The 26,721-nt window shown below is 44.9% G+C and overlaps 1 protein-coding gene across 1 annotated transcript in view; it reads right to left on the bottom strand.

Moving 5' to 3' along the window:
- Positions 1-1,982: 1,982 nt before the first annotated feature.
- The window catches only part of LOC117463724 (transmembrane protein 151A), a 28,449-nt gene continuing 3,710 nt past the window's right edge, over positions 1,983-26,721 (bottom strand). Inside the window, exons 2-7 of the mRNA XM_034106114.2 lie at positions 19,307-19,645; positions 10,890-11,024; positions 10,614-10,753; positions 10,359-10,398; positions 9,476-9,737; positions 1,983-9,436 (exon numbers count right to left, since the gene is read on the bottom strand). Coding sequence (XP_033962005.1) covers positions 8,502-9,436; positions 9,476-9,737; positions 10,359-10,398; positions 10,614-10,753; positions 10,890-11,024; positions 19,307-19,645 — 1,851 coding nt within the window. The 3' untranslated portion in view covers positions 1,983-8,501. The remainder of the gene's footprint in view (positions 9,437-9,475; positions 9,738-10,358; positions 10,399-10,613; positions 10,754-10,889; positions 11,025-19,306; positions 19,646-26,721) is intronic.

The following is a 26,721-nucleotide window of genomic DNA, read 5'->3' on the forward strand; positions in this document are numbered from 1 at the left end:
TTATTTCTGATGTATTTCACACAAAAAAAACCTTTAGTGTAAACGTTTTCACTTATATGATTTTTCTTTAAAAACGGCAAAGTGGCAAGGCTTGCCCACTTGGCCCGCGAATGACCCCCCATGACGCCGACCCTGCCCTGAAGAGACTTAACATTACAACACAGAAGCACAACATGACTAAAATCTTGCCTAGGGCGGCAAATTGGTCAGGGCCGGCCCTGCCTTAGGGGCCTTTTACATGACTCTGCCTCGCTTTGCTTTCAGAGGATTCAAAGTCTGAAACAATTCATATCTGCTGTGTACAGATCCAGGGCTCAATTCCTGACTTGAATAAACATGACACAGATCAGGTTGACTGTTTGTTGGTTTATTTTCAGATGAAGTGTAGCTTGTAGACAATCCCATGGGGCGAGTAAATCCAGCGAAGCTTTATACTTCCTGACTCCGTACATGACTGAACTGACATACACATTTGCAGGAAGCACTTTGTTGTCATTACCTATAGAATACAATAGGAAGACAAATCAGACGGTTATTGCGTGACAAGAGGAACCAGGTTGTACACAGATACTTTGATGCAGCCGGATGTCGCTTTGAACTCCTCTCCTTCCTGATGTGCGGAGATGATAGGAGACAAACAAATACAGAGACCCAATCCACCATGATGAAAGTGCTCCCTGAACACAGGACAAAGAGAACAACTGCAAACATGCCATTGCAGACACATTAACAATTTATATTGAATAGTACTGCCCGTCATTCTCAGCTTGTGAATGGCAGCCATTGTAATGACCTTTTATGAATATTGAATGTGCTGTAGACCAACATCAGATTGATGTTCGACAATATGTGAGACACCCGAAACTACCAACACAAGGACACTGATGGCTCAACAAAGGACTGAAACAGCCTTGCAGGTGATCTATAGTGCAGCAGATGAACTAGGAGAAAGGTTGAGGGAGTAATAATCATGATTAATTCTCACAACGACTGAGGGAAGCCTCTCAGGCCCGAGGCTGGAACCAATATCACCCAAACAGCCATCAACCGTAAGCACATTACTGGGCGCTGTGATTTAGTTTTGCAATTCAATACAGTTGAGGGACTAGCAATAGAAATTGACTATTTGACATGCACATGCACTGGATCATACAATTCCCATAATCCAACTGTCTTTTGTTGTTGTTTTATATGACTAAGATTACCTGAATGATTATCTTTATTTTCTGCAGCGAGGGGAACCAACAAACTACAGACTGAGTTTGACTGCGATGCAGTCTGGAATCATGTGTTGTTGTGTTCAACATCGCTGCGATAATTGCAGCAAGATGAATTATACGCAGAAGTCTACTCCTCTCCAGAACAAACAAACCAGGTGATCATCATCATCATCATCATCACGGTTTTACCATTGAAAACTATCAATAAACCAGTTTTACTCAAAAAAGCTGTGTTTTCTCTAAGCTAGCTGGCACTTACTCAGCTTGTTTCTCTGAAAACTTAAAATACATTGAAAGTTCTTCATCTGGCAAAAAGAAAGTTAAAATAAAACTAGATCAAAAAGGTATGGTGAACAGGATGTGAATCAAAACTGAGTAATTTTAGACGCTGACGCTAACACATGGGCAAAGCAGAGGAGATAGGAAACTTCCTCAAGCAGAGAAAACATTCAACACCTTTTTAAAGGATGAGTATTCCTCCACAGGGCGAGCACATGGTGGTTGAGTGCCATTGAAGACCTGTAATTAACAGAAAAAAAGAAGTATTTTTCTAATAACAAAATGATTGCATTATTTTAGTCTAGAGAAGATGCTCAAGCTGTAATAAGCGCAATTTCTGTATATCATCCATTTGTGTTAATGCATCACAAATGGTTACCCACATTGAGAAGAGCTGGAGAGGTCAGATAAACAAAAAATAAGTTATTACTGCCCAATTTTATCTTTAAAATTAAAAAAACATCAGGTTAACAAGAATCCCACAAAACCAAACGCTGGTATACCAAGCAGGTTGACTTTATTTGCATCTTCCATGATAATTAGTTATCATCATTGCAGGAGCGCATCAGTTAACAGTGTTATTGCCTCCAGCTCCATTACCCCCACTGTCATCATCCACTCAAAGGAAATAATTACATTATCTGAAACAGGCCAGTGACAACAACTATAGTCTGGTGTGATATTGACAATCTCATTATCAGTTACATATTAATTAGCTTAAATACTGAGGACATTTTTGCTCGACGGTGCTTGAACAGTGCGCCCATTCCTGGCTTCACTGTGTAAGACAATAATGCATTGTACGTGACATTATTGTTCCATAGAGGCTGCATGTACATAACGACTACATTGTGGTTACACTTCATTTGTTTGACAGCTCACAGGTAATCCAGCAGCATTAAATATTTAGCAGGAAAGTAAATGGGCATCCTGAAATGTCATGTGACGTGATCATCTTTGCTGCTGCTTTTACAAGCTCAGACACTACTCGAGGACTTTTAACATGAATATCGTTTTTTTAAAAAGCTTTATCATCCAATGGTGACTTGACAAACAGTCAGGTGACGCAGCACATATTTAAGCAGGGTGCAACTTCATCAGCCACTGGTTCCCTTTCTCCAATTATGATTATTAAAATCCAAACTGACTCTAATCTGACCCTGATCATAAAATTAGCCTTGATCCAGACACTGAATATCAGTTAATTATACTGACACTAATGTATCACTTAGACATAATGCTATCAGCTGAATAAACAGGCGTCATCACTGCCATTATAAAGCATAAGACAACTCATGACACATTGTAAAACTAAAAACAAAGTTTGAACACAAAATAAAACTACTTGTGCAATACAGTGTTTGCTCAATCTTGGCTGCTTTTTTTTGTTCTGAGGGAGGCTTGTAAATGCACACATTAAAGTGTCTGAGGTCACACCCTGAATTCTGTTAACTATAAATAAATGACATTAACTGTCAATGAATCACAGTTTGTAGTGTCCGCATTAGAAGCAAAGTCCTTTCTAAAAATGAAAAATGCAGCTGGAGTTCATGTGATCTGGAGTCAAACCAATTCTAAACAAGTTTTTTTACAGTGTTTGACAAACTCTGTATGCCTGGACTCGTCCCATGAGAGAAACAGTTACAGTATTGACAACAATACATTGGTCATAATTGCTAGAGCATTGTAAATGGTATTCGAGTGATAACAAGAACGACAGCAGGATTGTTGTGCCAACGCAAATCAAAGAAACTTTAAGTGGGCATTGGAGACGGATGTGTACTTTAAAGTGACCTTTTCAAAAAAGAAAATCACAAATCAAACAAGACAGCCAGAGAATGAGCTTGGCGGTTGATAAGCAAATTGCCTTTTTCTAACAGTGTTGTCATTTTTATGACTGAAGCTCCTATTGCTTGTGGTTATAATTTCAGAAAGCTGCTTAGCAACATCAACACGTCCAGCCACAAAGCAGGGATATGGGCGATATCGCTTCGCAACACATTCAGTGACAGTTAAAGGAAAATAAGATCAGTGAATGCACAATCACATACAGCTGCACTGCTCTCTGCAGGTTTAAAGGGGCAGTTCACCCCAGAACATTTGAAAAGTTCCTACTCACCTCAAGCTCTGGATTAACATAAATAACAGGGTCACAATTCTTGGAAGACACATTAGTGTTGTATTTTTCAGATTTATTCTTCTAGTCCCATTAAATTGTAAATCTTTACAGGCGATATTTCTAACACTCTGCAACGCTAATCAAAGACATGTTTGAAAAACACCACTACAGGTGAGAGGAACATTTTTTGGGGAGTAAACTGTCCCTTTAACCTTTTAGCCTGCACCTCAGTGATGTCATAGTAGTTGCTTTACAAAAACGTGTGTGTGTGTGTGTGTGTGTGTGTGCAGAGAGCAGGACATCAGCTGTTTTCTACCCTTAGAGATTCACTGCTGTTTACCCTCTGAATACAATACATCTCTGCATTGCAACACTTTATAAGGCTTTGCTGCCACCTAGTGGACAGAAACACAACACAACGTATCAGACACATTCTGGGAGGATGTACTCGTGAGCTTTTTTCAGTTTCTCTCCTGAGTAAAACCAGCCTTTTGTCACTTTGTGTAAATGTTGAATCATCTCCACCTGTACCATCTGCTCGTCTATGTTCATGTGTGTAAGCCTAGGCATTATCTGTTCTAATTGTGTGTTTTGCTTTGGCATGATGGATGTGTGTGAAAGACCGCTTGTGTTGACACAGGAATGCAGCATAAACTGAAATCCTGAGCGAAAAGTTGGCAACGTCCGACACAAAGGGAACAAAGCAGGACAGCTCCATGCTTTCAGTGTGTGTGTGTGTGTGTGTGTGTGTGTGTGTGTGTGTGTGTGTGTGTGTGTGTGTGTGTGTTTTAAGACTTTGCATGTGTGTGGCTGTTATGGGTTGATGTTACTCTAGTCTAAAATAAGCTGTTATAATGGCTGCTTTATGGCTGTGGCTAAACATGCAAGCGCGCATGAGTGTGTGTGTGTAAGACATCATGGGCACAAAGCTCTTGGCACACCTGAAGCGACTGAGGACACACTTTTGACACACACTGATAATAAAGCAGTATAAATATCCAGTCGCAACACATTAAATATTAAAACTCCAAGCACCCAACGCATATTGGAGGCTCAGTAATCAAAGGCTATGGGAAGTACATTGTCTGTTTTACAAAAATTAAATAAATAAATAAAAACAGCTAATAAATAAAACAATTCTGAAGCTTACAAAGGCATTTGGATTCAAGACATCACTTAATAACCTGAAATAATGTCTAATCAAGTATGCAGATGATATAAAAGCAGCACATTACAGACTGAATTGTATTTTTCTGTTTGTCAGTTTTAGTGGCAAAGTATTAGGATAGTTAGGATGTTAAATTGAAGCTCACTACATGTGATTTCCAATTTAAGTGGCTATAGGAACTGAAATACACACGCATAAACAGAGTGAATGAATGGGTGGAAGCAACTCTATCAAATTAACAGAAGTGTGGTTCAATGCTTTTTAGTGCTTCTTTTTGTTCAGGGACATTTATGGAGATGTTTTTATCCACAAGTCAAGAGACTGAGATAATAATATATAGCTGTAAAAATAATTGTCTTTTAATCTCACATTGTCTTCTTTTTAGCGGCTGCTTAAGCAAGTCATTTTCCAGTTGTCTAGTCACAAAGAAACATCCTGGTTGCTGTTTATCTGATGTCCAGTAATTATCTGTCCATGTGTCTCCTTGTGCCCACTCCAGATTGATGTCCCCGAAAGTGACGGAAGATCCAGAGTCTGTGTGTGTGAATGTGTGTCAGAGTGTGTGTCCCGTACAGCAAACCAGGCCGTGCTCTACTTTATCCTTCCGGAAAGTTTCATTGAAAGAACGTTTCCTGCTGTCTCTGCTGAATCCAGGTTGGGTGTAAGGATCCATATTTATGACGCGTCTGAAGCATTGCTCTTTTTCAGGAAACTCCTCATGTAGGATATTTTTTTCAAACTTTCATTCTTTAAGTGTGCTTTTTCGAGAACGAGGGAGAGCTTCCATCATCACAGAGTGGCTGCGGAACCTCAGGGAATGGTAAGAAATGTCCAGCTAACAAATTGAAATGCTTCTTGCTAATGCAGCAGGTTTAGTGTGCTTTGTAAAATCACTGCACTGATGGTGGTGTTGTCTGTGCCAATTATCTCCCTGCCTGAAAACCCTATGGATGATCTACATGAGTCTGAAATATCTACATTTCACTTTTTTGTTCACTGCTTTTTGCAATGGCAGAAAGATTTGCTACATAGCCATTAGTAGCTACTGCACGATAGCTGTTATTAAGTTACATGCATCTCTATGCCGGCTAACTTTTAAACATTTTATAGTGAGAGCACTGTTATTTATTTGATGGTGATTCTTCAAGAGGAGGAGGAAGCAGCATGGCACAATGGGGCATGAGTAAAGGGCCGTCTACACCGAGAAGGATAACCATAAAGATAACTGTAAATATACAACTATGATGAAAGTGGCAAAAAATATATTTTGGATCACTTTAAGAGCGATTTGATGAAGGATTAAACACTAACAGCCAGTTCAAATCCATCCGTAAATGAAGTGTATTTGTCACATACAGGACGGGGATTAGTAAAAGGGATTATTAGGATTTATTTGTATCCGTAATTCAATGTTCTTATTACAGAATCTATGTCCCTCTCTTCACTTCCAGTGTTGACAGATGCAAATCACTAGCCATTTTTAAACTTCTCTAATATTATTATTCGTGTCCTTTTCGCTCTCGATGCAACAATACCCCTTGTGGGGCTCCAACACGTTATTTTGGATGTGTGGACGCTCACAGTGTTTATAGTTTTAGTCATCTTTCTCGGTGTGTAAAATAAGCCCTTTACTCTATCAAAGGGCTTTAAGGATTTCTTTGTTGGATTGATTATTGTTAACGTCTGCACAAAGCGATTCGACCTCTGAATTATTCTTGTCTGTTTTTTATTTTAGGAGTATACCAGCTGAGCTCATGTTTGACTTCCCATGCGGTCCAAAATGATGGACATAAATGAGACTAAGAGGTGATTTATCATGCGTAAACACGTACAGTATTGTGTTATATAGTACCTTGTTATTTTAGGAAGGTTATTCTCATTTCTTCTCATTTTACGCAAGCCTATCTTTGGCTACAACTGTTTAAAACTAGAGCACAACTATACAGGCATAACTGTGTTAGCAACCTGTCAGTATCTTAACATTTTGTTTATTCTGTCTCTTCGACAATATTCAGACACGGGGAGAGGTTTTAAAAAAACTTTATCTAAAGTGTGATATATCTGCTTAATAAAATCTGATGGTGGAGGAGGAATCCTCGCCGAGAGGAGGCGTGATTTGTGGAGTGAGCGAAGAGGAAATGTGATCTGAGGAGCAGGAGAGGTGCAGCACTACAGAAGAAGGAGTGGTGATGGCAGAGAAGTAGAGGAGGGAGAAGGAGGTAGTGCATCAACTACGGTACAACACCCTTTCACTTTAATTAAAACACAATAGGCTAATTTCGGGAAGAGATGTTGCCCCTAATGATTCGTATTTCAAAAAAGCAATAGATGTGTTGCTCACAATGTCACCTATCTTTTGGCATGTTTGGAGGTGAGGGAGGAGAAGAGCAGAGAAAATGGAGGGAGGACAGAAGATGGAAGGAGAGAAAGCCATCTCTCCTCTTCGTATGGAGTTGTTTCTATCAGCTCCATATTGGTAATGGATAGAGAGTGGTGCGGAAGCTAATGGTGAGGTGAGGCATGAAGAGGAGGGAGGAAATCAATACTTCTCCAATCTTATTAAAATGTTACAGTTGCTCGACAGATGCTGTGTGATGGAGTAAAGTGAATCTGGGTCTTTTTCTGGGGGGGACTGTTTGAATACTCCAGATCAGGGTTGCTGCTCCTTCTTTTGTTTCTCTCCTCCTCTTGAGGTGATCTTTCAATTCATGATTTGATTAATCTGGTCTGACATGGTCCGTTTGTATTTGACTATTCCTCTCCGCCTATTGTTGTTAGAATGTTATACTCGCGCATCATTGTTTCTCTCCTACTTCCTCTGACATATTTAGAAGTTCTTTCTGTATTTCATCTTCTAATGAGTCTACCTCAAAGATGACCCACTACCGCTCTGCTGTCTTTAGACCCGTTACTCCTCTCACTCCCGTTCTTGTATAGATGCATCTGGAAGTATACATTCCCACGTTTTCAGTCTTTCTGTTATTCCTCTCGTTCTCAATATCTTAGTGTAAAGTCTACAGTTTAAGTATTTGGCTTCACTCATATTCTGATGCTGTGTTCACACCATATACGTAGATGAATTTAACATTGTGTCAGTCACGTGAATTACTCACAACATTAATATAAGAAAAGTTAATCCTTTGTGAGGTCTGTACGCAAAGGGACAAGCAAACAACTTTCAAAATGCTTTTTTGCTTGAATGGAGTTTGGATCGATGAGGGCAATGCTAACACTAGCTGTTCCATCCTCACTAAGGCATACATATGTCTGTACACATGGATTTTGACATACTGTTAAAAGTTCAAATGGTATTACCTCACCATCATTTAAGATGTTTATTAGAATCTTAACACTTACAGGCCTGAGAACATTAGGTGTGAACACAGCATCAGACTTTATATTATTTTGCGGTCAGCTATCATCTCATCTGAACTAGTGCGTTTCCGGTCTTTTACTGTATGCACTGCTCCCTGTAACAGTCATGTTCTACCGTACACCTTCCCATCTGCCCTTGTTTCCCACAGCTGCTCTTACCTCTGTAATGCTTTGTTCTTACTCAATCATTTCTTCTTCCTGTAGTTCTTTCAACCTCATTCTGTCCTCATTCCCATCTTATTGCGTCACTCTCTGATCCCCTCTTTGTGTTCTTTCATCTCCCTCGGCCTCGGCCCAGACTCTCTTGCTGTTAATGTGAAATCTGTTTGTTTTTTAACCGTCACATGTCGTCTCCACCGTGGCAGCTCTCCTCTCCGTGTATGATGAGGACGGGAAAGAAGAACGCGTCCTGATAGGATGGAGGACGCTCCCTCCCTCCCCCTTCGCTCTCCCTCCCCTCGCCTGTTCCTGCACTGTCTGGCTCTGCGTCTTCGTCTCTCTCTCCTCTTCCCTGATCCCGTCTCATCACCACCACTGCTGCTGCTGCTGCTGCTGCTGCTTCCTCCTCCTGCTGCTGCTCTTCCTCCTCCTCTTCATCCCCTTCTCCTTCCAGCACTCCTCTGGTCTCCTCGTTGTCCTGCCTTGAACCCAAACCAAGGAATCCTCCTCCTCCCCCACTGCTTCCTCCCCCTCCTCCACTCCCTGCTCCATCCTCTCTGCTCCCTCCCAGCCCTCCTCCCATGCTTCTTGAATGAAACAGGCTGTTCGGGCGGCCTGCTGCCAGTCTCCCCAGAGAGAATCCGCTCCGACTGAGCACCAACCGCCCCCCGATACCTGCTCCACCCCCCTGCCCCGCTGCCCTGATGCCTGCCACGGTAGCGTTCAGGAGCGCTGTGTTTCCCATGGGGGCCCGCAGCCTGGAGGGCAGGCTGGAGCTGGACGTGGTCCTCCGGCAGCGGGGGCAGCTCTGGAGGAGGTAGGCCGAGTTGAAGACAACGGGCAGAGCCAGAGGAGGCGGGTTGAGCCCCGTGCTCGGGGTGGAGCTTGCGGCCCCAGAGATGGGCGTAGAGGCGGTGGGGTTTGTCCCCCCACTCATTTCCAAGTCCATCAGCAGGGCTTCAGAGTAGCTCGGCACCATCTGTTGGTTACAGCGGATGTGCCACTCCAGCTCCGTCATGTCCACCGTGTTGACCCGAGAGATGGCTCTGTAACTCGTCCCGTTGATTCCAGGATGGAGTCCATTCTCAGTCCCTCCTTCAACCCCATCCCCTCTTCCTCCCCCACCTGGCCCTCCTACACCCCCACCTCCTCCGCCACCATCCTCGTCCTCACCAAACAGCTTCTCCACGTGGTAGTGGACGTACGCCGTGCGATATTCTGACACCACGCGCAGCGGCCAGGACATCAGGAAAGCAGAGGCCAGCCAGAATACTTTGTGCCGGGAGAACCAGGGCTGCCGGGTCGGGTCAGGGAACGCCAGGATGTGCTCACGGAAATCCACGTTCTTCAGGTGCATCCCCTCCCTGGCCTCCATGTAGTCGTCGAGTCCCTCGTTCTCCCCGAAGAAGCGAGCTCGCTTTGAATAACAGAAAGAGGATGTGCTAGAATTAGAATTCATTAACAGAGCATTATCTCCAAATCTCTGCTATCTTTAACCTACTACTGTATTATGTTGTGGTCGTTTTTGTTTAAAGCTCAAATTATTTTCACAACTATCACATCCATTATGTTTCATTACCCAACAGTGTGAAGGCCAGACCTGGACTTCACAATACTTGGATCAACTTCTTAACTGCACCTACTACCTCATCAAGTGTTCATAAAAAATGTGATACATTATTAAGCTGGCTAGCTACAGCTGAATCTGCCAGCAACAGCTGTAATGACAGATTTAAGTCAATAGTTGCTGGCTAGAAATAAGAAGCCTGCTTTTCTCTATCTCTGTCCAAAATCAAGAGATGATTGTTTCAAAGAAAGACATTTGAGTGGTAAATCTGCCGTTGTTGTCGCAGGTGTGCAGTGAGTGGAAATCCTAAGAATGAAGCAAACAATTGAAAGATAACACTTTGTGCTCTGGAAACTAGGGTTGACCTTATTGTATCACATTTTATAGATAAGACATTCATTTAGTTACATTGATAGAGCAGAAAATAAATAAAATATACTAAATATGTTAATTCTTTATATCTTGTCTTACCTGGGTGAGGTAGGCAGCTTCAGCACGTGCACTGGAGAAGCTAAATAGCACAAAGATTTGTTAAAAACGTTCTTAGCCCCCCAAAAATAAGGATGTGTGCACAATGAATGGGGGAAGGTACATAACAGCAGGGACAAGGAGATTTTAAGAACAAAAGAAAACAACCCCCTACGTATGGCTGTTTCATAAAGGGAAATAATAATGAAAAACGATACCAAAAACCCATCTAATTCCAGTCTGACTGGGGTGTCTGACCTGAAACACTTGGTGAAGCGGAGGCGGACCGCAGGGTGCAGCTGCAGGTCCAGCAGCTCCTTTGACACGTCTTTGACTCCGTAGCGGCCGTAGTCAAACTCTGAGCTGGAGGCGTGAGTGTTCACCCGCTCATGGTACACCTGGGGGGGGGGGTGGGGGGGGGCAAAGTATGATGCTTGTATTCCTGCACACAGGGATGCAATATTTCACTAGGAGAAATTAAGATTCGCATATCAGTTGTTTTAAAAGAGTATATTTACGTGAAGCTCCCCTCACCTGTGTGGTGGTGTAAGCGTCTCCGTTGCGGTACCTGGTCACCTGTCGGGTCCTCCTGACGTAGTGATAGCTGATGGCCTTCCACCAGATGCAGGGTGTGGCCTGCTGGAGCCTCTGCACACGCTCGTACACCTCCTGTGTCAGAGAATTCATTCAAGACACATTCATGCATTGACTTTATATGGTCAAATTTGAGGGTACATAAAAATGCCCTTCTGCTCCCTTATGAGAGAATAAATAAATAACACAATTAGGACTCGCAGATTACATGAAAGAGATAGTTCAAGTTATTATACTGTATAACAAACAAAAGACATTAGCATTTCCTCGAGACAGTGTTCTTTTTTTAGGACTAGATTCAAGTTATTTTGAGATATATATTTTATTTCAATTCCTTCTAAACACATCTGTTGAAAACGAGGACAAACAATTTAAGATGCGACATTGCCTGAGCAGTTCTTGCAAGCAGAACAATTAGGTTCGTCTTATTTGCTGATTTGAGTTAAATCTGGTGCAAGTCAGGCTCTGCCAGGTTTTGTTTATGTTGTTTTTTTAAATCTCTACGCAGATCAATTAATCATAAGATCTGTGCCCCTGAAAGTCTGAAAAACAAATATGCTGTTTTTGGCAGTAGCACATATAGTCGGGTTACGTAGTGTAACCCTTGTCATATTAGCACAGGCGGAGCCCTCTACTGGACTCTATGGGTACTCTCTTACCCCGCAAGCATTCTCCCACTGAGACTTCTATAGACGTAGACGTAGCCCTGGGCGGGTCTACCTGAATGCGCGCGCATCACACCCTATAAAAGGAGGCCTCGCCTCCTGACCATCATCCTATACTTCTCTTCAGCGAGCGGAATAGGACTGACAGTGCCCCGAGTAGAGGGCTCCGCCTGTGCTAATATAACAAGTGTTACACTACGTAACCCGACGTTATATCTCTCACAGGCTCCGCCCTCTACTGGACTCTATGGGTACAGTGGGTGGAGCCACGATATATACGCGCACTGTCGTCCAACAATATTCCACCCTACTGCCCCTGACCGGCTATTATGGTCAGCAGCTGCTGCCCCACCTTCTCCTTTAACCCGGTTGTAACCGAGGAGAAATCTGGGCTGTGGCTGACAGAGCACACCCTGCTGCGCTTACCTCGCAAAAAGTGTGCTCAAAAAACAGTGCCGGGGGACCCCCCCACCCTGGATGGGGAGAGCCCCCTCGGCCCCGAAAAGACTAACTGCACGCCTGCCTCCCTGAATCCCTAAGGATAACAGGGAGAGCGCCAGAGCCCCTGCCCCACACTCAAACACTGACCCCGTGTCGAGTGTGTGGACTAAAGTGTGGAGGGCTCCCCCCCTCCTGCTCTCGGCAGGAGGAGAGCAGCCCTCCAGCCCTGTAAGGGCCCAGCGCGCCCCTCGCCCATCCCGGGACCCTCAGAGGGCCCGAGAACAGCGAAGGCGCATTACGTCCGGGGAGGGGGTCAGATGCCAACTGACCCACAACCCCCCTCCCCCTACCAGTCCTGTGTTGCCCCCGCAAGTACAGACGAGGAGAAAGAGCCCGACATGTCCAAGAGATAAAACCTTATGAAGGGGCCTGGCGCCCCGATTGCACCTGCCTCTTGAGACATCGCCCCCCAGAACTGGGGAACCGCCCAGGGCTGGCCCACCTTCATCTGTGTCATCTCTGAGTACCACGGCGCCCCAACGCGATCCGGAGCCACTAGGATGACTGACAGACGTTCTCGCTTCACTCTCCTCAGGAGGGGGAGAATGAGACGCAGCGGTGGAAAGGCGTATAGCAGCTTCCTTGGCCATGGCTCGTGTGCAAACGCGTCCATCCCCAAGGGTGGGTCGTCGCTCCGAGCCACGGAGAACCACAGGGCACAGTGGCTGTTTCTCCGGCTGGCGAACAGATCCACTTCCGCTCTCCCGAACTGGGCCCAGATCTGCTTCACCACCTTCGGGTGAAGCACTCACTCGCCTGGCAGGGGGCCGCCCCTCGACATGAGGTCGGCTCCCCCGTTCTCCAGTCCCGGGATATGGAGGGCTCTCAGAGATAACACCACCTCTGAAGCCCATAACCACAGCCTCTCCGCTGTGGTCAACAAGGCGGCGGAGCGGACTCCGCTCTGCCTGTTGGTATAAGCCACTGTGGTGCTGTTGTCCCTCCTGACCATTACATGCCTCCCTTGAATTAGGGGCCTGAAATGCCGGAGAACTAACACTACCGCCCGTAGCTCTAGGAGGTTGCTGTGTCGAGACTCTGTTAGAGCCCAGCGCCCACCTAAAGCCCTCTTCAGGCAGGTCCCTCCCCATCCTGTTCCGGATGCATCCGTGAACACTGTGATGTAGGAGGTCACCCGTCCCAGTGGAGACCCCCTCCGGAGGTGATCCGGGGACCCCCAAAACCGGAGGTTGCCCCTCACTGAGGGGGGTATGGTCACCAGCCGCCACTTGTGCCTCTTGGGATCCAAGCGCAGGCTGGAGAACCACCTCTGCAGGCGGCGCATATGTAGTAACCCTAACGGGACCCTCATGTGATCAGCCGCCATGAGACCCAGCGTCTGCATGACAGTAAAAGCTGTCACTGTTGCCCCCTGTCGCAGTCTGCGTACCCCCTGAAGAAGGGACGCACGTCTGCTCTCTGACAGGGTGGCGCGCAACGTGCCTGCATCGAGCACCACACCCAAATACAACGCCCGTTGGTGAGGTATGGGGGTGCTCTTTTTCCAATTGATCGCGAAGCCTAATCTGGTTAGGTGTGTGATCAATTGTGCTGTGCAAAACATTGCCTGTTCCCGTGACCCAGCCATGACTATGAGGTCGTCTATGTAAAAGAAAACTCTCATGCCGTGTGCGCGCAGTGGTTGAAGCGCTGTGGCCACACATTTGCTGAATGTGCGTGGGGATAGGGAATAGCCGAACGGCAGCCTGTTGTACTCGTAGGCTATTCCCTGGAAGGCAAAACGCAGATACTTTCTGTGCTTTGGAGCAATTTCTACATGAAAGTACTCGTCTTTCAGGTCGATGGTGGTGAACCAATCGCCTGGCTGCACCAGCCCCAGTAACTGTTTCATAGTTAGCATGCAGAATTTCCTGCGGGAAATGTGGCCATTCAGGCCGCGGAGATCTAGAATAGGTCTGAATTCCCCTGTCTTCTTGGGAACCAGGAAGTATATGGAATAAAGACCCTCTTCCCTGTGCTGAGAGTGCACAACAGACACAGCCTGTTTCTGCACCAGAGCCTGAATCTCTGCTGAGAGGAAACTCATCCCCTCTCGAGAGGATAGCTTCACCTCTCGCATGCCCATAAAAGGGGGTGGGACGCTGCAGAACTGGAGTGAATAGCCCCGTTTCAGCGTCCTGTCCATCCACCCTGATAGTACACATTTACCTCTCGCATGCCCATAAAAAGAGGTGAGTGTGGGACACCCACAAGACAGTGGTCCATGTGATACAGTGTATAGACATGTGGTACAGTGGGACGCTGCGTCCTCCTGTCCCTCCACCTTGTTAGCACACAGCTGAGTTTCCATTCCCCAGAACATTGTGTTAATGGACAGGCCCTCAGCTGTGGGGCAGCAGCTATGAAGCTGTGATACTCTCTGGTGACCCGTTCCACCGCAAAAAAACTCCCCGCGAAGGGAAGATTTGCCCCTGGAGGGTTGACACAGAAAGGGCCGATTATTTACTGAGGACCCTGAACGCACCGCCGCGCGCTCTTGTGTGAGCGCGCGCTCCACCCTAATGCTGTTCTCACCACTACGGTAAACAGCATTAATCGGAGTCTTTATAGGCGTAGTGTGTTTTACTAAGGTCCCTGAACGCACCGCCACGCGCTCTTGTGTGAGTGCGGACTCCGCCATAATGCAGCCTTTACCACTACGGGTAAACTGCATTGGAGTCTTTGCTCTAGGCGCAGTGTGTTCTCTGACAGCAATACGCCGGCCATAATGTCCCTGTACCCGCATAGCGCTCTCCTTTAGATAGCACTCCCTGCGGTTCATCCCCCTCTGCGCACGCCCATTAGCCACCTCCTTTACAGGAGCTACAGCTGGGGCAGCGAATGGGGAATTTGTACGGTTAACATTGTGTGTAGGCCTAAGTGTAGCCTTTGTGGAAACAAAATACACTTAGATTTGGATATAGATCAACCTCATTCTTATTAGAAAACGTAGTGATCTGTGCATTATACAGGGAGGAGGCGGGATTCGCCCCCTCGTCCCGGGCGGAGAGATGTTCTCCCCCCGCCAGCCAGATCCGTAAAGACGGAAAACCCGTCCCCGTGAGTGCCGGCACGCCGGTTCCACGGGGTGGGCCGAAGAGGTGGAGGGCGCCGCGGGCACGGGATCTCCGTGCCTGCACCTCTCCCTTCGTCTCACCTCTCTACTGAGATCTTTGAACGCACCGTGGCCCGCCCTCGGGGGAGGGGGGCCGCGCGCGCCTTCACAATGCCGTCTCTTTGAACCGGACATTATGGGGGAAAGTGGAATTGTGGAAAGAAATGACTCTTACTCTGGGATAAATGCAATAGTCTTTACTGAATGCATTTTTCCCACACACACACACACACACCTCCCTCCAGAACTAGAGTTTACAAACGTAAACCACCGTTCTCCTGCGGGGGTTCCTGAACGCACCGCGGCCACTCTCACGAGGGCCGCGCGCCCACGTATTAACGCTGTATTTCCCATTGCAACGGTGAAATGCATTAATCGGAGCCATTATACTAGGCAAAGTGTGTTTGCTGACAACAGCATGCCGGCAATAGCGTCTCTTGAACCCGCACAGTGCTTTGATAGCACTCGGTTTATTCCACTCACGTGCACACGCCCACCTGCTGGCTCCCAATACTGGGGTTTACAGCAGGGGCGGGGAGTGTAGGACAGTGTTTCTTCCTCTGGGAATGGGCAAGAAGCAGCTACGCTGCGACTAATCCTCATCCCGTGAGCAAAGAGCCCTTCCGTAAACACGGGGCTCCCAGGAGATCAACACGATCCTCTTTGGAAAGTGCCACGCGGCGTGATATCCCAGGGACATCACACGGCGGGCAGCGGTGGCGGCCTGTGATGAAGTAGGGGCGACCCTATATCACGTGAAGCCACCGAGCACCGGTCCCTGGGGGAACCGGGCCTGGGGCAAGGCCCGTGGACCAAGCTACTTATTCGGCCTTGCGGCCCAATAATCGCTCTGACCTGGTGAGGCGGGGGCATCTCTCGCAATAAGTGAGTAGCCCACACATCCGCCGCCACGATCATCATCCAGGGAGAGTACAGCCCTGGGCGGTGGACTTCCATGGACGCCAGACCCGGAAGGAATGGCGAACGTGAATGGCACCGCCTCAGCCATATCCTGGTCCCCCAACCACTCGAAGCAAGGTGGTGGGGATCGGCGCCCGCTATTTCAACCAGGGCACGAAGGACAGGCCCGGGTCTCTAGCAGTGGCGACTCCCTGGAGGTATGATAACTCTTTATTCTTCTTTCAAACGTCTGCAGTCTCTCGTGGAATCACTTCCGCTGCTGAAGAGAAAAGGATGATGGTCAGGAGGCGAGGCCTCCTTTTATAGGGTGTGATGCGCGCGCATTCAGGTAGGCCCGCCCAGGGCCGGCTACGTCTATAGAAGTCTCAGTGGGAGAATGCTTGCGGGGTAAGAGAGTACCCATAGAGTCCAGTAGAGGGCGGAGCCTGTGAGAGATATAACTAAGATGAACAGTAACCAATGTGCCCCTGATAAAAGACCGAGCAGACAAGGATAGATGAAAGAGAGACTGATGCCTCTGGGTCTGCTCAGTTCCATATAAATGGGCAAAGACTATTTTAGGAAAGAAATTGAAAGTGTTCTCTCCTCTTGAAATGTTAAAATTCCTGACTGAACTGCAGGAAATGAAGCCCTTATTTATCTTGATCAGCAACTGTCTCAGCAGACATTTAACACATCAATTTATGTATACAAGCTCTTTATTTAAAGGCTTTTGCTGACACTACCAGTTTCAATGCAGTGTGAGAAAAAGTTTTTAGAGAGTACTTGTCCATGGACAAGTGAGTTTGGCAATTTACTTGTCCGAATACATTTTTCACTTGTCCAGAATGGACAAAAATTGGGGCCACTGGAATCTTCTTCTTCGTCGTCATCGTATTTTACATTTTCCCACGGTTTTTACGACACCGCTAACGTAAGTGAGCGGTAAGATTTTACTGCATCACACAAGGGTTGGGTATCGTTTGGATTTTAACGATTCCGGTTCTGCTTTTCGATTCCGGTTATTTTCGGTTCTCGGTTCTCGGTTCCAGTTCTTTGAGAGGGTAAATAAGTCCCATGACAAACTGGGGGAAAAATATATTTATGAAAACATTAAGTCAAATCTGTATTCCTATTTACAAATCACTTCATACTGTTGAATTTCTTACGGTTATTTAATACAATTATATAAAAATAATCTCTGCTTTGTTTAGTTAGTTCTAAGTGGTGCAGTTTGAGAATGTACAATTGGCCCAGTGTCCTCTGATGTTACACTGCAACCTGCCTGTGAGACACAGTCCAACCACACATGTCCAACACATAGGACATAACCTAATAATAATAATAATAATAATAATAATACATTATATGTATAGCCTATAGGCCTAGCGCTTTTCTACAACTCAAAGACGCTTGCACGCATTTATTTACTTTTACAAACAGTGAGCAGCTGCTCACTGTTTGTAAAAGTAAATAAATAGAATTTTCATTTCAATAATGTACTTTCTATACCCTGCTTCATAAACAATACTGACATCCCTGTGCTCCTCCGAATCTGGGGGTCCGCTGATGTGAGGACAGCGCGAGGACACAGACAGGGAGGCTGCTTCACTTCATAAAGGAAATGGTGGTCAATATTAACAACTCAGGAGCTAAAACGCTGAATAACCTTCATTACGTGTTAGAGAAAGAACATAAGAAAGTTTGACAAAGATGAGGCTGTTAACAGGCAGCGCATCCGCTGTGTGTAGAAAGAGAGAGAGAGAGAGAGAGAGAGAGAGAGACGCTGAGCTGCACCGTGCAGCGATCAGCTGATACGGAGCAGAGAGAGAGCTGCAGTCCGCGGGGCTCGGGGTTCGGCCTCGCCTCCTGTCCTCACAACTCTTATTAATCCCGGTACCGGACAATTGTTATTTGTTCCTACTCGGAACCGAGTTTTGCTTCCCAACCCTGCCACTGTGCTACACTTCCCGCTCCGCTCCGCTCCGCCCCACCCCCGTCTAACTGTACAGAAAGCGGCGAGATGCATTTCCTTAGGAATCGACAAGCAGAACCGAAACTAACATTTCTAAACGAACAATGGCGGACACGTACAATTTGCGAATGAGTTCTGCCTTTTGTCAACTGAATTTATCAATAATTTGTCAATAAATCGGGGCGAAAAACGTCACTTGTCTGCCGGACAAGTCAATTGAAAGATCTACTTGTCCGATATTGTAAATAACACGTCCCGGACGGTGGGACGTGTACTTTTTTGCACACTGCAATGAAGTAAACAGATTTCTGCTGCTTAGCTCAAGGTCACAGAGCTATTCCTAGACTGCAGCAGTGAACTCCACACTCAGCTGGGTGCTGAACGACTGATTGAAATGTAATGGAAATGTCAATACAGCCACCAAGTAATTTTTTATTCAATCAAATCAAAAGAGATAGAATATTTTTTTAAGGGAATGTATGTGTCTATACACCATTATAAAGTGTTGTAATCCTAAAGAAATGTCTAGAGACTTGGGTAAACATCTTCTTTTTTTCCAATGGATAGGAGAATAATGATGTCACCCTCTAACATTGCAAATCATTTCAGAATTCCAATATCAGACAAATAATGACATTTAGATATGTTAGCAACATCTTCCAACATTTTTGTAAGCTATGAGGCCTTCTTGTTCAATGTAAAGGTCTCCTATTATGCTATTTGTAGGCATATATTATGGGTCTCGGGTATATAAAAATATAAAAAAAACATGTCTGATATGTTTTGCTCAAAATGCCAAACAGATCATCCATTTTAGACATCCCTCATATCCCTCTATGTAATCCCCGTTAGAGAACTTGAAACAGTATGGAGCTCAAATGATTTCTGTCTTGCGGGTTTATCACAAGGTCAGTTCCTTTTTTGATTTCCTGCTTTTTTACACATACTCTCTCCAGTACAGGTTAGCTCTGAGTGTTAGTGATGCTTGCTAATGTAAACAAAGACCATATTACGTCCAAAACATGTCGGGCATTGTTACTGATAGTGCCGTGGGTCCACATCATATCGGACGCAAATCTGGATCAGCTTCAGGGTTTTGTTTTTTGACACTGGGGACACATATTTATGTATAAAAGACATCAAAAGGTGCATTTTGCATTATAGGCTCCCTTTAATGCTTTTACTGTTTTATCCCACAGACCTGGAATTCGGCATTAGCCAACATTGCCGTCTTGGAGAAGCAGTGCCAGCACTCCACCAGGTAAACCACGTAGAGCATCGCCAAGAAGGCCAGCGGGATGTAGACGTAGCCGCTGGAGCACGGGCTCTCCAGGTGCAGGATGTCGTTGTAGTAGGCGGCCGAGGTGGCGTCGTCATCAGAACCCAGAGGACCGGAGGAGGAGCCGAGGACGGGGACGCGACACAGAGCGCACCAGGCCAGCGTGGCGAAGCAGCCATACATGAGGAGGGTCAGGAGGAGGCACTTCCAGTGAGACTCCCGGCACAGGGAGGAACCAAAGGACTGCTGCACCGGACGCTGCTGGCGAGGGACAAAGAGAGGGGGATAGGCGTTAAGATGCTATCAAACACACCATTAATTTAAACCATTGAGAACAGGGGTCTCAGGTAAATTCTCCAATGCTCAAAGTTTGGAGGACATTGAAAATAACATTTCTTGCTGTACAAGTCTTTTTTCTTTTTCGCACTTTTGGTTTTCTTTTTTGTATGAAAGTAGGGCTGCACAATTAATCAAAATCTTATCGAACATCACAATATGGACTGGTGCAAAAATGCAAATCGCAGTAAACCCATTTGTTGGATAAGGCAAAATATGAGAAAATATCTGAAGGTCTCTACAGTGGTGCTGCCAGTCCCCGCCAAGTCGCCAACAAACAGTCATTTGCAGACTTCATAATAAATACTTATGTTGAATGTTTTTGTCAACCCTCTCATATTGTGAACCATATCAGAATAGCAATATCAGTCAAAAATAATTGCAATTAGGTATTTTCTTTCAATTGTCCCCCCCTGTATAAATCGTGCTATATAATTAAATAAAGCTGTCATTGTAAGCATGTTACCATGTGGATTTTAACATTGAGCTCATTTTGAGCCCTAACCAGTTTCCCATGCTTGTTGAATGACTGGAGCAGGTTATTAATATTACTTTAAATATCCATCCAATTAGAGTTCAGTTTTAAGCTCCTAATTCCATGATTACTAATCATTTACAGGCAATCCTTTTGTTCCTATCCTAAAGCCATGTGTCACACATATGGTACGCTGGTTTAACACTAAAGTTAGCCATGAACCAGTCAGTCTGAGGTGTGCCACTAGATTTGACACATTTCTACCTTCTCACGTTGACAAGATTTTTATGAATAATACAGTGTGCCTCACATTGTTAATATTTAAAACGGCATGCCAGGAGGACATTATTTCAAGAAATGCATATGTTTGGCATGGAAACAACATATTATTGGTAAACCTGGAGGGAGTTATTAACACCCGTCATTTCCCATTTGTAAAACCGGTTGGGTTTCAGAGCAAGTGAGGTTCTGAACAAGTGAGTGCATTAAAGCACAAACCCTGACCCATCATAGGATAAGTGCGCCACACACACTTTATGTCTCTCACACAGCCTCATCTGAACTGAAGACATCATATTACAGTGCACTCAAAACATACACATGTATATGACACACACACACACACACACACACACACACACACACACACACACACACACACACACACACACACACACACACACACACACACACACACACACACACACACACACACACACACACACACACACACACACACACACACACACACACACACACACACACACACACACACACACACACACACACACACACACACACACACACACACACACACAGTAAGTGAATAATTTAGATGAGAAAATAGATAAAAAGATACTTCTAGACTCTTCTGAACTGACTGCACTCCAACATCAGCAGCGAAACACGAATGTGTGTGTGAGAGTGAGAGAGGGAGAGATGGAAAGCTTGTGTATTATGTATGTAGTGTATCACAGGAAAATGAAGAGAGAAATGCAGCTTTCACACACACACATACTGTTTGGTGTGTGTGTGTTGCACGTGTCCTCACCATGACAAGGCAAAAGAGCAACAACGCAGATGACGAATAAAAAAAAAAAGAGTGAATGACACCAGTGTCCTCTCCTCCTCTCAACCAAGTCCTGTCAGCACACACCCCCCACTCGATCTTTATCTCCCACTCCTTCAGTGCAGCCACAAATTGCTTTCCACTAGCAAATTTGACTGGCTGCGACACACACACACACACACACACACACACCGCCTCTCTTTTTTTTATACTACTGTACGTCAAGGGCAAGTAGTGAAATGCTGCGTGAAGGACACCTCCACTCACTCCATCCATCACCTCCCTGCAACTCCACCCAAAACCCCACACTGCGCACAACATCCCAAACATCTGCTTTCCTTTTGCCTTTCCTCTCCACATCCTCCTTCCTTCCCTTCCTTACGTAATCTTGTTTCTCCTTCCCAGAATCTTCCCTCCCACCTCCAAAGCATTTACTCTGTTTCCCAACCTCAGTCTCTCCTCCCCTCCGTCCTCCTCCTCCTCCTCACCCCCACGTCTCCTCTCTCAGAGTCTGTCTCTAAGTGGATTGATTGGGCTAAAAGTGTAGAGAGAGATAGAGAGGGAGGGTTTCAGCAGCGTGAGAGAGAAAGGGTCATGCACTTTTCATGAATGCAACTTGAAACTAAAAGGAAGCAAAAAGGAGAGAGGGATGGTGAGACTAAAGAGGCAGTAACAGAATGCACCTTTCTCCAGGGAACCACACTGACAAAATTGCCTCTATCTCCGTCTTATTTTGTCTGGCTGGCTCCAAATCCATCCTGTCCTTTTCCTCTTACCTTGTGCAAATAAATGCTGCCTAAAAATGTTATATTCTAGCTGCAGCTGACATGTTTATCAAGTGTCTGCAGGTGTCGTGTGCCAAGTGCGAGAAAAATCAGACAGGAGTCAAATTATTCCTGCATGCACTTCTGCCAATCACTTTGTCAATTCCAGCAGTTCTCCCTCCCGCCGGGAACGGAAGACTTGCTCAAATGAGTCTGGAGATGGTCATAAAATAGAGGGCGACGAGAGACACCACACACATTCCAGAGAAAACGGTTTACCTCATTTGGCTTACAAGGTCATCTCAGCTCTTCGTGCATTGTGGACACGAAATGATGTGTGAAGTTTACAGTAATTATTGTTAATGTAGTAGCTGTTAGAGCGTCCCGTAACAATGCAGACATGCATCATATTCAACTGTCAGAAGCAGCAGACTGAGTTGTTGTGTTCGAGAAGCAACATCTCAATCATGGAGCAGCTGGTCGGTGATAAGAAAAGCTCAAACCAACACCTTCTTTTCCCCAAGTTATTATTATTCTGAGGGACAAGCTAATCAAAACATCTTCTGCTTTCCCAAATTGAAAAGTGTAACAAGTCTATGTGAATCTCATTGAGAAGGTTTTTAAGAAAGGCCAGGGAATATACTTAAAACTGATTTGGCAACACACTGACTGACTGAATGTAACCGACAATATATTTCATTTCACTTTCTTTGGTGCCAGGTCCTTTTCCTCCATATTGCTTTTTACTGCGGGTAGTACCCAGTGATAGCACCAGGGGCGCCGTAAGGGGGTCAAAAGTTAGGACAATTCTAAGGGCCGGTGACTGACAGGGGCCCCAAACATTTTTAGAACATTAAGAAAAAATGTTTAAGTAACCTTTCATCAATCATCAATAATTAACATTAATATAACGTCATATTGATAATGTACTCACTAAACTTACGATTCATTCCACTTTTTTTCTTCCAAAAGTTAATTATCCAAAGCATCAAACACCCCCCTCTATTTACATGTAATGGTTTGGTCCTGCCACCAAACGCTGTGCGGCACTGCTCGTGTGTACGATGTCTCAATGACTAACAAAGTCAGGCTTTCAAAAAGAAAAGAAAGGAGAGAAAGACAAGAGAGAGGGACTAAAGGGTGACAGTATGTCACCCAGTTTTTCAAGAGAAGAGGTGGGTGTGGTCTATGAGTGGTGGAAATTAGTCTGTTAGCTAAGCTTAGTCCATTGTAAATAATACTTGTAATGTTTTGCTGACATTAAGTACTGTTAATATCTTCACAGAAAATTCAGAGGTTTTTAATTTCACTGCTGTTTTAGCTGACATTTAATAAATGCAGGTACATTTTTTCAGCAGCTATTCACTAACCCAGTCGTCCCTCCCCCTGGTGCCAGGACCAACAGATCCATCTCTAGGCTCAGCAGCCCTGACCCCCCATAATGCTTTGCAGTCTTGCCATGCTGTCCATTGAAAGTCAGTTGGCTAGAAAGCTGGACTTCAAGGACTTGATCAGTGACTTTGCCTGTAAGAAGGCTAGGCGCTGGGCTCTTGGTGAGTAAGGCTGAGCCAGGGCAAGTCTATGGTAACGATATTGGATCACTAGGGACGGGTGGCGCAGTGGTCTGTGCATCCGATCATCAGATCAAGGGGGAGTGCTGGGGAACTCCAGTTCGAAACCCGCTCCTGCCGCCACTGCGTCAGGCCGTTGTGTCCTTGGGCAAGACACTTCACCCGGATTTGCTCCTGTGGGTATTGTCCACAGTACATCTATAATACTAATGTATACTTGTAAAAGCGCCTCGATGACTTCGAGGCGTGAAGATGGACGGTGTGGCGCAGTGCGCTGTGCAATGATCATCAGATCAAGGGGTGAAACCCGCCGCTGCTGCGTCTGTAAAGCCGGTGGGTCCTTGGGCAAGACACTTCACCTGAACTTGCTCCTGTGGGTGTTGTCCACAGTGACCATTGCATGTATACAAAATATGTGTAATGTGTATATGTAAAGCGCTTTGAGCATCTGGAAAAGCGCTATAATAAATATAAGGAATTATTATTATTATTATTACTACAGAAGCATGATGAGAAAAAGACTGAGAACAGGTAATAGGCTCTGATTCAGCACCACCATCAGGCCTTTTCATTTCCATTTCCGTTTTGTTGTCCGTTTACACTTTAATACCCGCTTATTTTGTAGTTGGTATATTTAATACAAAAATCTGCTGCTTATGTTATTTCTTTTTGTTATCGCATTTTATAAATGATAATATTGGTGTTAATGTTCACATATTTAAGTTATATTTATTTTGATTTATGAATGTTCCATTCAAAAATGTTATTAAAAAAGCATGTACACCATAAAAGATGACTATTAAGGTCTATTGTCAGGAATGTTAGTGTTATATAGAATAGTGAATTCTACTGCAGCAGAATGTTGCATGTCTGCACAGTGTTATATTTTCACCACTCTGTCAGTAAATATTGTGTGGTTAGTATTGGACTACAAGATAGATTTAAGCCTGTACAGGTAGAGTTATTTAAAGCATAAATGAGTGGGTTGGGTTCTGGAGGTGTGGCTACAGCAATTGTGCTTGGTTGGCGTGGCCTGTGCCTGGTGGTGGGGCCCAATGTGATATCTTTTCATGGGGCCCAAAACCCCTGGTGGCGCCCCTGGATAGCACCACGTGGAAAATGTGAAAACATCTACAACGCAGCACTCACTAAAAAGGCAAACACCCACACAGAGAGTAGTATCTGGTCTGGACTGCCTTTTTACAATTTCTGGGTGAAGTAAATGAAAACTCTGCTGTCTATTGGATGAAGCTTTGCTATCTTTAAATGGCGGCAATCTCGCGTCACACATGTAACAATATTTCTCTGACAAATCACTGGTCTGCAGCCTTATTTCCCATGTTATTATTATTTGGAGGGATAGGCTAATCAAACTTGTATATCCTGCTACCATTTATGTGACCTCTTTGCTTTTCCAAATAGAAAATCTTTCTGCGTAAGTAAGGCCATGCAAACAACCCCGAGTTTTGCGGACTGCCTTTTTAAGATGTTTTATCAAGTGACAGCAAAATGGTGTTCTATTTTCGGGAGCTGTGCTATTGAAACATTTAAAAATGCCATATTTTTCTGGCTTTCCCCTGTCGTGCAATTTCTCACTAACCAATCAGTGGTATGCTGTGATTTGACTTTTATCCAAGGCAACTGACATACACTTCCATGCCGTAGACATGCCTAAGTGTGCAATTTTGGGTTAAGTATCTTGCCAAAGAACACTACAAAATGTTGACTGCAGGGGCTGGGGATCGAACCCCAAACCCTTTGATTAGTAATATGCGATGTATCCCCCCTGAGCCACAGCCATGCACAGTGAAACACAGGGTAACTGAGCTCGTGACCGATTGAGGTGCACTTTGGGCCAGATAAGTATTTGATATTACCCACAACACCTTCTGGTTTCAAACTCTGCAGCTTCTTGGTTTTCTCCTGATCCTCTTTCAGTTTTCTGCTGCCTCTAGTGAGCCTTGGCTCTTTTGTCATGCTGCAACAGATCAAAGGCAAAGCTCCCCTCCCAGAAATCATCATGAAAAGAAATCTACACAGCCGGGTCTGGAGGGTGTCGACTCATTTTGTTATACTTTTTGGGCCGCCTTTTTTGCAAGCTCTTTTGAAGAGGGTGCTACTTATACGACTAATTCTTCATAAATGTTTCATTTATAACTTTAATTAGTGTCTGCACTTCACCAGCGTCATTGTCTGGCAAGATGTTGCGGAGATGAAATGCTGATACTTTGACAGATTATCTCTGAATTCTATATATATTCCATGAGCATCCACAGTCACTAGAGACAGCCGTCTGAAGAAGAGTCCACGTAGCTGGCATGGATCTGCTACCAAACGTTTTTCTGGACAAGCATCACACACCTTTGTTTTCAAAATAGCATTTCAGAGCATTGCTCGGAGGCTGAAGCTTCTGTGCATGCTGTAGTTATTTCCTGTTTCTACTTAAGCTGCAATTGACAGAGCCTTTGCATTAATGGGATCTGCTCCGGCCGGTAAACGTCCATAAAATCAATCATTAGCCTCTAATCTGGTCTTTTAGCCTCTGCTAGAATATGGTGCTAATCTGCCACATACTTAACTGGCTTTTATATACACGTGTGCTCAGGTCAAACTTCAGTCTCTTCATATTTCCTTTATGCTTCAATAGGGATACATTTAGTTTAGAGTACCACCATGTAGAGTTAATATTCCCTCCTATCTTTCCTACAAAAAAAAAAACTATAAATAGAAAATTGCATTTGAATTTCTAAATGAGTCCACTGTGCAGAGATGTTTTTTTATGTTTGGCTAAATGTGTCAAATTAAACGTGTGCATTCCTCTCTCTCGCTCCGCTCACACTGATTCAGCTGATAGGTGGGAGTGGTGCAGCTATAATTAGCTACCGTAGCATGTGGGTGGCAAATGAAGTGAGGAAGAAGAGCTGCTGGTGCCTGCAGTACACTGTGGGAAATGATGTGTCATTTTAACGTAATTGGAGGGGGTCGATTAGCCCGGATTCTACTAATAAATTGTTATCATTTTTAGATAATGATCAGTCATTAATGCGCTCACTTTGGTAATTAGTTTCCTCAAATGACATTTGTAGGTAAGGTGTGGGTCACCTATGTATACATGAAATACA

This window comes from Pseudochaenichthys georgianus, chromosome 18, assembly GCF_902827115.2.
Source record: "Pseudochaenichthys georgianus chromosome 18, fPseGeo1.2, whole genome shotgun sequence".
Taxonomy (NCBI): domain Eukaryota; kingdom Metazoa; phylum Chordata; class Actinopteri; order Perciformes; family Channichthyidae; genus Pseudochaenichthys; species Pseudochaenichthys georgianus.